The following is a 13124-nucleotide window of genomic DNA, read 5'->3' as shown; positions in this document are numbered from 1 at the left end:
CACACTCGTGCACAACAATAATCTTACTTGTTTAACATAAAATGTCAGAGGTGATTTTGTAAATGCCATTGAAACGAATATGTATTCATTCGAATGTATTGGAAATGAAAACACACATAAATGTGAGACATTCCATTCCAGGATGAAACCTTTAACACATATAACAAAATAGCAATGTTTTACAAAAATTATACAATTGTTCTTCAGTTACAGTTTTACAAATTAAAATAAAACATTATAATATATGCAGTGTTACATAATTACAAAGTGTAAGACTAACAAGGGAGGTTATCTAAGTGTCCCCCTCCGATTTCCATGAAACTTGGCAGGTGTATAGTGGGGCCCAATGGAAGAAATACATGTTTTTTTGTTACAGCTAAAAAACGGTTTTAGGGGGCAAAACCACCTGAAATGTCAAAATGAGGACAAATTTAAGTGAGGATCTGACCCCTGTGTCCCCCTCCGATTTCCATGATACTTGGCAGGTGTGTGTATAAACGGGCCCAAAGGAAGAAATACGTGTTTTTTTTTTGTTTCGGCTAAAAAACTGTTTTAGGGGGCAACCCTCCTCAAATGTCAAGATGAGGACAAATTTAAGTTGGCATTTGACCTATGTGTCCCTCCCCCCCCCCCCCCCCCCGATTTCCATGAAACTTGGCAGGTGTATAGTGGGGCCCAAAGGAAGAAATACGTGTTTTTTTTTGTTTCAGCTAAGAAACTATTTTACAGGGCAAAACCCACTCAAATGTCAAGATGAGAACAAATTGAAGTGGGGATCTGACCCCTGTGTCCCCCCTCCGATTTCCATGAAACTTGGCAGGTGTGTGTATAAACGGGCCCAAATGAAGAAATACGTGTTTTTTTTTTTCGGCTAAAAAAAACTGTATTATGGGGCAACCCCCCTCAAATGTCAAGATGAGGAAAAATTTAAGTGGGCATTTGACCCCTGTGTCCCCCTCCGATTTCCATGAAACTTGGCAGATTTATAGAGGGGCCCAAAGGAAGAAATACGTTTCTTTTTTTGTTTCGGCTAGAAATCTGTTCTAGGGGGCAACATCCCCTCAAATGTCAAGATGAGGAAAAATTAAAGTGGGGATCTGCCCCCTGTGTTCCCCTCCGATTTCCATGAAACGTGGCAGGTGTATAGAGGTGCCCAAAGGAAGAAATACGTGTTTTTTTTTTCCAGCTAAAAACTGTTTTAGGGGGCAAAATCCCCTCAAATGTTAAGATGAGGACAAATTAAAGTAAGGATCTGACCCCTGTGTCCCCCTCCGATTTTCATGAAACTTCGCAGGTGTATAGAGGGGTCCAATGGAAGAAATAGGTGTTTTTTTTGTTTCGGCTAAAAAAACTGTTTTAGGGGCAAAACCCAACTCAAATGTCAAGATGAAGACAAATTGACGTGGGGATCATCTGACCCCTGTGTCCCCCTCCGATTTCCATGAAATTTGGCAGGTGTATAGAGAGGCTCTATGCCCCCTGTTTCTTCCTATGCCATATTTACGTGGATTCGGGGTCAGATCCCCACTTCAATTTCTCCTCATCTTGACATTTGAGGGGGGGGGGGCCTCTATACACCTGTCAAGTTTCATGGAAATCGGAGGGGGAGACTTAGACCTCCCTTGTAAGTGTATTAATTAATTACAAATCGTGCACGCACGCACACACACTATATATATGTGTGTATGTATGTATATATGTATATTAGCAGGTAACAATATGTTATAAACACATTCTTACTTTCCAAAGAAGCGCATGTGGGAATGCAAAACGGATCCGGATCCGAAAATTCCGGATCCGGATCCAAAAGTAGACCAATGAAGATACCTTTCTTTATTTTGGTATCACTTATTCATGGAAACTTTTCTTTTAGATAAAGAAAACCTTGTCCCTGTTTATCCATTCCCTTCACAAACAGTTTCATCAGGCTGAGCTTGATATGGAGAGGTGGTAACAAATTTTTTGATTTCTCGACTAAAGCTGTCAGTGATACATTTTTATCTTCACGAAGTGGCCATTCTTTTACAGTATAATGTCTGTCCCACTCACAAATAAGACAGCAAAATTTTGTGTAACCCCCTTGTAACCCAGTCAGCAATGCAACAACTTTTAAGTCCGCACATATGTTCCACTGATGTTCTTGGTAACATATTTTCTGCAACATTCGTTCAAGGTTTCATGTGAAATGCATAAGCCAGTGGTATTGATGGCAACTTGTTCCCATTATGAAGTAAAACAGCCTTGAAACTAACCTTTGATGAATCTATAAAAAGTCTCCATTGATCAGAGTCATATTCGATCTCACATTCCTTCATCAATCCTCTAACACTGTTAGTATACACTAAGTCACCCTCCATTGAAAACCACTTTGCAATCGTTGATTACCTCTTCCTGAAGTATGACACATTTACATCACTTTCCAAAAGGTTCCACTGTTGAAGTCTGGATCCAAGCAGTTGCACTTTTGTTTTGGGTAAATCCAAGTCTCGAACTAGGTCGTTCAACTTAGCTTGAGTAATTAAGTGCGGGATGTTGGTCATGAATAAATGAAACTCATCATCATCTTCTCTCATTCCAAAAAATGCATCTCTTGCATCATCTTCCAGTTCTAAACCCGCGGTGTATTGTTCCGGAGGCTTTGGCACTGGCATTTAGTTATTTTGAGGGATAGGTCTGAGAGCAGATGGTATGTTCGGTACTCCAATTTTCGTTTCAATTTGCTGGAGAAACCGGTAATGTTCACCATACAAAAATAACAGTCATCTAGATGATTACGTGGTTCACGCCACACCATTGGCACAGCAAATGGCATTCCTTTATGGGTACCGTTCAACCAACCAACGATAGCTCGAACAAGTAATGCAACATATTTTGGGGGCCCATGCTTTATCTTGATCACCAACCTTTTAGCCAAAATAAAGCTCATAAGCCTTCCTTTGAGATTTTAGTGTTAACTCGCCGCAAATATAGCAGAAGGTGTTCGGTTGGTTATGACACATACGAGACATTTCAGAGAATTCATTTCACTTAATACTTTGACAGTAACGCAGAAAACAAAATTTGCAGATTGAATATATAGAAGTATAAGAAAATAAGTTCAGTATGAAGTAATGCATTTGCTCAACAAATACATGTTTACTGTTTTCTTTAAATTCCTTATACAAGATTCTAAGAGGAAATTGGATACTGTATTAAATACTTGTCCTTATGAGAATCTCTGTAGACACTTCTTTAAAATTTAATACAATAGTTATTCACTTTTTGGAGCAGATTATAAAAGCCTGATATTTTGCTCGATGATGAGCTCATTACAACGAATCGAGAAATATCTTCTCTCTCAAAATTGTTGGGTGATGCAACAATTTGGCTATGAGATCTAGATTCAGCACCCTCGAAAACATAACAAACACCCATTTTCATTGCAAGGGGGAATTCCATGCCTACCAGTGTTATTAATTCAAACCTGTCATGTATTTCCAAGGAGATTTTATTTTTCCAGATGGAATTGCTGTACCCAGTATTAGGAAGTGGCCAGGGACTACGTATGTGTATAGTTTCCATGCTTGGGTTAGACTGGATCAAATGGAAGAGTCTTTGCTATCTAAAGGAGCAGTACGGCGCCAGTTGTATAAGTAAGTACATTAGTTAAGTTTGTAAAAATAATAATGTGTTGAAGTTCTTCACAACTGTCTGTGTTATCACATTCAGTCTCATTGATTTATAATAACTGAATGAACATAACTTATAGTGATGGAGGGTAATGTTGAGATGGACCTAAAGGAAATCAGTAAGGATGGAAAAGATTGGATTGATCTTGCAGCATAGGGACAGATGGAAGACTTGTGTTGCTGCAGCCATAAACCTTCGAGTTTAAGAATACTAGAGAGTTAGTTAACATAACTTATTGCGATGCAATTTTTTGTAGACTTCACATTTTTACTAACAATTAAATTTAACTAATTAGTCATCATAAAATTCTGTTGCAACTAAAATTGAATGACTTGGAAAGTGTTAAAATGATCATATTTAAAATGTAGACAGGATGTGTCATCATTGGACACTAGCATTTGCTTTCAAATTTTGGAATTAGTAGGAGTGTTAACATTGAAATTGCATAGGACCATCCCTGGTTACGATGACAGCCAGCACAACCATGTGAAGTTGTTTTATGCACTTCACCTTAATCTTCTCAGGATGGCTGGTAGCTGTTTACCACGTCCACATGGCAGCAATTGACATGCCTTTTCATCAAAACTGCACACGATATTTAGATCTGTCTTGTTTTCATTTGTATCATACAAGGGTTGATCAAATGAAAAGGTACAAAACGACACTGTCGGTGTAAATGAATACTTTATTCAAAGTATCCTCCATAGGCCTGAGCACATTGATCCCATTGATGAACGAGCCGAATGATTCCTTTTTCCCAGAATTCCTTTGGCCGTGATGCGACCCAGTCCTTCACAGCGTCCTTGAGTTCATCGTCCGAGGTGAAGCACTTTCCTTTGAGATGCTTTTTCAGGGGACCAAACACATGGAAGTCACAGGGGGATAAGTCCGAACTGTAGGGCGGATGGTCTAGCTGCTGCCAGTTCCGCGTGTGTGACCCTGGAGACGTGTGGACGTGCGTTATCATGGAGCAGAACCACACCCTCCGTGAGCAGCCCCGGTCGTTCATCTTCCCCGTAAACGTTCACCATCCGGCGATGAATATTGGCTGGTTTAACACCTTCCGCTGTCAGAAAACGGATAACGCCTCGCTGCTCCTCAACAGTCGAATTTGCCAATGTTAACGCCATCCTGTCCAAACACGCACTGCCGCGTCACTTGGACGGCGCTCTGTATCGGAGCCTCTGCTCTCTCCTGCGCATGCACGTTCCCCTGCATGCTCCGATGTCGCGTGGCGACTCCAATCGCACCCCTACATATCACGCTACGTTCTCCCATCGCAGCATCGGTATTATATAAACAATTCCGTTGTTACAACGTTTCGTACCTTTTCATTTGATCAACCCTTGTACTAAGGTATGACATACTCAAATTACAAAACAATATGCCCATTGTTACCATTATTAACAAGCGCAAATTGAAAATGACTTTTTTTTATTGTCATTATGGGGTAGATGCGGCCGCGGTGGCTCAGTCGGTAACGCGTCTGACTACCATGCTCAAGGTCCCAGGTTCGATCCCCGGCCGGTTCAAATCCGGGAACTTTTCTAACGATGGAAGCGGCCCCGGCGCCCACCCAGCGTCGAATAACATGGGTACCTGGGGGAAACCCTGGGGGGTAAAGGCGGTCAGGGGCGTGATGCTGATCACATCACCCCACTCACGACCGGATCAAGGAAGTGTGGGGCGTTACCCCCACACCCCCTATACGCCTTCATGGCGTGGTGCTATGCACAGGGGAACACTTTACTTTTTTTTTACTTTACATTATGGGGTAGATGTTATGAAATCATGCTTTTTGCTGATATACAACATTTGTCTAGAAAGTTTTGAAACTGGTAAAATAACTACGAAAATAATGTACTCATCAATTATTTGTTCTGGGTACTTTGAAAGTAGTCCCCTTTGGAATTGACACACATCTGCCAACGCTTCTGCAAGTTCTGGTAGCATGTAGAGAAAGCTTTTTCTCAGATGTTGCATAACTCAGCTATCACAGCCACAGGTAGCATCTATACCATGTGCCATTCAGTACCCTTTTCAACAGTGGAAAGAACGTATCAAGTGGAGACATATCAGGGGATTGTGGAGTGTATGGAAGAGCTGTAATTTTGTGTTGTGCCACAAATTCCTGGACAGACACAGCGGTGCATGGTTGCTCGTTGTTATGCATGAGAAATCATTGTCCTAAAGCCCATACGTCAGGTCATCGTTGGCTAATTGCCTCCGGCAAACATACATTTCAACGCACTCTCATAGAGAGTTTCATTATTGATTCATCCTGAGGCATGTTGTCATCAGTATGTGTTGTTGATGTCCACCCGGAGCGAGGCTCATCCTCCTCTGACTCCCTGCCATTCACAAAACTTGTGTCACCCAAACACTCATGCTCGTGATAATGACTGCTCACCATGTGCCTGCTGGATATGTTTCCAGGTTTCCGTGGCTGTCTTTTCTAACATCACACAAAGCTTTATTTTCACACAACTGCACGATTTTCACATCCATGCTCTATCATCAAAAAACACAATACCTCTGCAGTGAAGACACCTGTTTTACTATGAGCACCCTGCCACCAGGCAGACTCTCGCAGAAACACTTTCAAGGTTACAGGAAGAGCGACAATCAATCATACCACCTGCTGCGGAATTGATTTCTAATTAATTCTAATTCTGCTTCCAGTTATAGCTTCCTTCTCAACTTCCGGATGAAGGTTGTATTTCACTTTCATATGCAATGATGAGAACAAAAGAATGCTTTAACAAGATGCAACAATTAGGGGTCCAGGGGGAAATGCCTAATTTTCAAAATGTCCCGAAAATTATGGCTTTCGAAAATGTTGCATAATTTCATTTTTAAAATTTATTTCAAAATTGGGGGACTGGCATTACATGTTCTCAAAGAGTAGTCTTTTGTGGTGCTTTCTTGCAAATTTGGCCCATCCAACATGTCAGTTCCACTGGCAACACTGCCGTTCTTATACATTGTCCTTATGCTTTCTCCACAGAAACATCTCCCTATTTTTCAGTGCAACTTCTCATAGTTGTAGGAATTTACCACCACTGCTACATTTTTTGTTCACTTTGGTCTATTGAGGTGGTCATAGGGGTGTACCAATTAAAAGACTTTCTCTTTAAATTTGATTTTCTTCTTTTCTTTCTTTCTTTAGCTGTCATTATTGGGAGGTACATTGTATAAATTTCACCTCCTCTAAAATTTATACATTGTGCCTCCCAGTAATGAGTGTTATAGGAAGAAGAGAAAGTAGAAAATATATTTTTTTTTAAAAAAAAAATGGCACTGTGGCCCCCACAATAGACTGAAGTGAATGAAAGAATGTAGTATGTAGCAGTGGTACATTTCTACAACCATGCAAAGTTTTGTTGAAAACAGACTGATTCTTCTTGTGGAAAAAAATGATAATGTATAAGATGGTAGTGTTGCCAACTTATGGAAGCAATTTCCAGAATTTCAATCGTAATAATAGATATATTGTTTTGTAATTCTAGTATGTCATACCTTTATATGCATACTAATGAATGAAGAAGACAGAACAGAAATGTTGTGTTTAGTTTTCAAGAAATGGCATGTTAATTGCTGCCATGGGCTGCTGGGCAAATGTCAACAAATGGACATTCCCTCTGGATCCTCAATTTCTGCACGCTGTTAAAGTATTGCTTTTGTCTCATTATTATATGAAAAGTATTATATTACGAGTGCTAACAAAGAACTTTTTCAATCTCCGCTTGTTAATTTTGTTATAATGGTTATATTATTTTGTAATTTGAGTATGTCATACCTGCATGTGTATACTAATAAACAATAAAGACAGAACTGAAATATCATGTATAGTTTTCAAGAAATGGCACGTTATTTGCTGCCGTGTGGTGCTTAGTGATATATCTCCCATCTGTCCTCAATGGAAATACCTCAGTGGTCAACATATCCATCCACAGGAGCCTAATGCACTGGTCAGCATGAATTATTTCTAGGCTTTCTTGTGTAATGTAGATGAAAGTATTCAAAACAATTGCAATTAGTAGACAGAAATAATAATAATAAGAAGAAGGAGCTGTGTGTATATTTCTACACATTTTTCATCGTCTGATTTTTGCTTCACTTTTTATATTTTGATCATGACAGTAGTTCTGTTAGAAATAAAATAAATTTTTTTCTTAGGTAAAGCTGAAAAATTTATTATATTTTCTTCAAAAATTCTGTTAATTCTCATGGAATAACATTTTTCATAATAGTGTTAAAATTGCAATCAAGATTATTCATGAAGAGATAATTATATGTTTTCTCTATGCCTTCAGCTTTTATACAGATGGAGGATTAGGATTTGAAGCATTCTTCCTGTGGGATGGAAAGTTGGTAATAGCAACAAGCACAAAGAAAGAATTCCTAACAGCAACAGTATCTGAATGCCCTTTAAATGATGGTAGATGGCACTCTGTAGATATTTGTCACACAGCATCTAGGTAAGTTGAAAGTTAAAAGTGTTCAACTATTTCCTTTGGAATTTTTAATTGCGCATGGTTAGGGCAAATGAATTTAGTCAACATTTTCAGATATTTTGCTACTTATGTATCTTTATTTTTCAGTAGTCGTTGAATAGGTGGTAACATTCAACGTTATTCAAAAGTTCATGAAAATTCATTCCTGGTTGAGCCTCAAATGTTTAGTAACTTTACAGCAAGTTCATTTTAATCCTCAGGTTGCCTATGTGCTACTCTAATAGCTAATTCAATTTGAAGGATTTCAAAACTATTTTAACACTTTCTGCCATGTGTGATTTGCCATATTGGCATCACTGTGGCCTGGCGTATATTTAAGCACTATTATTATTATTATGTTATTGCATTTTAAGACTCTTTTCTTGTTCAGTACAAATGGTGTAGTCATTTAATAAAAATCAGTTTAAAAACCTCTTACATACAAGAGACATGGTACATAGATAGTATTTGGTTACAAGACTAACATATTAAAAGTCCTCCCTCACTCCAGTAAGGTTTTTGCTATGGCTACCATTTTTGAAAATAGCAGCTCAAAAAATATTTTTCATATTTAACTCTGAAACTATCCATGTTCTCAAAAAAATGTTTTGAATGAAAATATTATCTATATATTTTATTTCCATCATTTTTTTTCATATTATTTGCAATTAAATTCCCCCCAAATTGTTTTTGTATTGGAGCCAATTGCATTTGATTTGACTTTTTGACCACAAATTTTGAACTTGGGTTTGTAAAGACAGGGCTCTCACGTAACCTAGTGGTTAGCACTTTTATATTTTGTGCAAGTGATCCCAGGTTCATTTCCCAGTGGGGCTCCATAATTTCAGTGTTGACCCATTATCATGAAAACAACTGGGGAGGTACTCTAAAATTGAGGGCGGACTCCAATCAAAACAGCAGGAATAGGACCCCAATACACTGACCATGCATTGCCCAGTCAAAAAGCTACTTGTCAGGTCCTGGGTCTCAGAGGGCTATTTTGCTATGGAGTTGAATTTAGACAGGTTTGTGTGAAAACATATGGAATGTGAAAATGACAATGAAATTCTTTCATTAGCAGCAATATTCAAACTACAGTAAAACACGTGTAATATGTTATGTGCAAAATATGCATGTACTTTGTTTTGTTCTTTTGTGTACACAAGTAATATGAGTAACCAAAGTTGTGTTACAGGCTGCATCTTGAAAGATGGCAGCATAAAACTCGCATTTACTAGGAGACTATTTCACTTGAGCGTCAAATAGTTTGCACGAACGGTGCTAAATAGCATACGGAATTGAGAGCTTCTTTACTTGAATGAATAATGCTCTAACAGGCAAAAGGAATGTTGTACACCCGAAGCTCGATAGTACACGTATAACCATAATTTGTCTGTGGTAGTGGACCCTCAAATATGGATTGTGAAGTGAAAGATGCAGTGACATTGAAACTTAGGTGAACATAGTCATTGTCTTCATGTTAAAATGTAGTTTAGTCCATATTACCAATACCCAGTAACATAGGATAATGAAATAGATGATTGTAGGCTGAAACTACCAAGACAGATATTTTACATGTATAGATCTATGATTATTGCTACATTAAAATTATATTTAAATGTATACTCTCGAGGATGGGAGACCTAAACGAGTACGAATGAGTTAAAGTATTTCCATGCAGTACTCTATTCACATTTGCCCATCTTCACATGTCATAATTGTAATTAAGAACTCTGCTGTAAAAAAAATGAATAAATCAAACATGAAAGACCCATAACAGGTAACTTTTTACTGCCTTCCATTTAATTTTGAAGCAAATGTAGAGTTCGAAGAAAATAAATGTTGCAGAATGCTCGTAATTTCTAGTATGCTTTTTTTTGTAGCCAGCTATATACATTTATTCTTTGTATTTGTTTCCTTTTTGCAAAGGTTTGCAAAATAAAAGTTTGAAGAATTTTTTTTCTAATTCACATTACATTATTCTAGGATGTTATCATATTCATCATCAAACAGAAGTTTAGTGGCTTCTTCAGAATTCGTGCCTGATATTTGTTGACAATATCGACACACTCCTTCAATCATGTGTGTTGTCATAGTTGTGGATTTACAAGTGCACGAGATGAATGTAACAGTTCTTTTGAAGCAGAGTTTCTGGTCATGCACAGGGATCTCAAAGTGTTTGTCCTTTTCCTATCCAGCTTCAGTTAGTAAGATTCATCTCATTATTTACAACTGCTAAACCAGTAGGTAGACACCGAGGTGATCCATCACCAGTTGAAGGCAAAAAGGCAAACTCAAATGTTCTGCCATCTGGCTGCTTGGAAATCATATGATTGTATAGTGCTTTTCGTGGTCGAGTTGGATGTGGATCAGCAACTACCGTGCCGGGAATTAAGAGTGCATGCAGGCAAACTGGGTGCAACATCCGTGTAACTGGAACCACTAGCTATGCAATGAAATAAGCTCGTACAATTACATTTACAGTTACAATTAAAATGAGCATGTACCTTGTTACAAGAGATGTTGGAAATGATGTCCTCCTGCATCCACACATTTACGGCATTTTTATAGGAAATTTTCACTAACACATATCAGTTCCTCTTCCAAAATTGCTTCAATTTCTCTCCTGATATTTTCTTTCAATTCTTCTAATGTTCATCTTCAAGTTTAAAAGCTTGGTATCTCACCACGCAGACATCATGGAAATGTCTGTTTCTTGTGCATGGCGCCGAAGGGATTTTTTAGGGCTATGTTCCAATTGTACTCCAACGTCATCTAATTTCTCTTCAGTAAGTACATGCTGTTTTACCCTTCGCTTCTTATCAAGAAAAGACCCTATTTCCCTAAATTTGTTCACAAGTATCTGAGCACTTTCTCTGTATGTGAAACAGGAACATGTAGAAATTCTGCTGCAAAATGCATTCTAACTTTCCTACAAGAATTCGTAATGACATAAGAGTCGTACGTAAAAATTTGTTGTTTTAAATTGTACATATAGCGTGCCATTATTAGACTGCAGAAAGCACCAGTAATATATAAACTAAAACAAAACAATCTAAAACACTTGTTAACATCTTAACACTTCACACACATTTGCAAACTGGACACCAGCAGCTATCTGGATACTGAAGTACTGACGTGTCCAGTGCCAAGGTCAGGGAACAGCTGTGGGTCTAAATGCCGGCAGATACGCTCTTACTTCCAGGTGCCCTAGCCACCGCTCCACAGCCAACTCAATCATGAAAAGCACTGTATCTGAAGCATAATAAAATCGTCTATGGTAGTTACTTGCCGACCTTTCAAATAATCAAGGTAAATATTCTTCTCCTGCTGCAGCTATTCCTTTCCTCAATGAAGAAAGATTGTTAAATACTTCCTCAGGAAACTGTCTTGTTGCAGTAGCTTCAATGCCTTTAGTTTGCCCTTTCTGTTTTCAACAGAAGCAGAAGTATTGTCACAGCCTGGTATTTCATGTGCAAATGGAATCACCTCAGTAGAGTCTCCCAGCAAGATTGACTCTCCTGATATATCGAACATAGTTTCTTGTTTTTAGAACATGAAAATGCAATCATAGAAAGTTAATTTAATGACTTTGTAAAGAAAAAAAAATCACCTTTCTGTGCACATTATGTCATTTCATACAAGAATTTATGCAAACTTCTGAAACAAAAAATGCATTTACTGTCTGTAAGGATGCTAACTGCTTAATGAACATGAGTCATTCCTAAATAAAGTGGCAGGCAAAACTAAAATTAATTCAGGTGCCAGCCCCTTCTCTCAAGAGCGAGCTTTTTATTATTATTATTATTATTATTATTATTGCAAATACGGACTAAGCAAGCCATTAATGCAACTAAAACGTTTTGAAATGTGATCACAAAACATTTAATTTATTAATTAATGCAAGATTGTATTAAAAGTAATTAATTCTTGCACCGTAGTGGCCTTCCTAAAGAACTCTATCTATATACATGGCTCAACTGGTAACAGCATAAATAACTATGCAATAAATTCTGATGTATGGCCAGTTCTACCATATTGTTGCAGATTTTAAAATTTGGCTAGCAACATTGCAATAGTTCATAATGGCATATTTATTATTCTGATTTAATGATACACATGATACAGTAAACACAAACATTGAGAAATACATTCTGTACTTATTTAATTATATATTTTTAAAAAAAGGTAATTAAAATTTTCCCTAAGTGAACTGTAATTCTTATTAAGAATTTTTTTTCCAGAACTGAATTTTAAAATTCAGGTGCCAGCTGAAAATTTTTGAATGCCATGGTGAGTGGGTCTATCCCTGATGGTAGTTATTTGAGATGCCTCCAAGGCTATTCCTAAGGTTGTGTAACAACGCAATGCATGTTTGTATGGCTGGGCGAGTTCCAGAGCTAGTGTTCAATCGAAGGGCATTGTCAACTTGTCACATTGTCACAATATAAATTAATCATGCAAATCACCATATCACCAGCATGCAAATTAAAGATGGCATGTTGTGCTATGGGGTTTAGTTCTTTTTAAGTTATTGTTCTTTCTCAGTCTGAAATATAGTTCAATATCCATCTCATTTACAGACAGCTATTTGGACAAAACCAACTGACAGTATTCATTGATGGAACCCGACGACTGGCAGTGAATTTGAAGTTTCCTTCCATGACAGATGTAAGTACAGAAAGTAGTTCTATGTCTAGATTATTATTGAGTCTGTGAATTAGTATGCAGATGGGTTAGTAATCTTGTGTGTTTTACACTTAGATATTTCACTGCTCTCTTTTTTTATTACATTCCAGGATTTTTCCTAACACACAGACTTCACAGAGTTGAGCTTATTTCACATTTTGAAGGATAGTATTACATACATGTAACATGTTACCCCTAATGTTGTACCTAATTTAACCTAACATACATATACATTCTCTCCACTCTGGTTAACATGATAGTACAAACAAG

General features: G+C 37.8%; 1 protein-coding gene across 4 annotated transcripts in view; it reads left to right on the top strand.

Moving 5' to 3' along the window:
- LOC146000511 (neurobeachin-like protein 1) overlaps nucleotides 1-13124 on the top strand; it is a 723922-nt gene that overhangs the window by 116519 nt on the left and 594279 nt on the right. For all 4 annotated transcript variants that reach the window (XM_083138250.1, XM_083138253.1, XM_083138251.1 and 1 more), the window contains exons 13-15: nucleotides 3500-3632; nucleotides 7986-8150; nucleotides 12749-12836. In XM_083138250.1, coding sequence (XP_082994376.1) covers nucleotides 3500-3632; nucleotides 7986-8150; nucleotides 12749-12836 — 386 coding nt within the window. The remainder of the gene's footprint in view (nucleotides 1-3499; nucleotides 3633-7985; nucleotides 8151-12748; nucleotides 12837-13124) is intronic.

This window comes from Lepisma saccharinum, chromosome 16 (genome assembly GCF_977018435.1).
Source record: "Lepisma saccharinum chromosome 16, izLepSacc3.1, whole genome shotgun sequence".
Lineage (NCBI taxonomy): Eukaryota > Metazoa > Arthropoda > Insecta > Zygentoma > Lepismatidae > Lepisma > Lepisma saccharinum.
The sequence above is the reverse complement of the archived record's forward strand: the minus strand, read 5'-3'. Positions and strand labels throughout refer to the sequence as shown.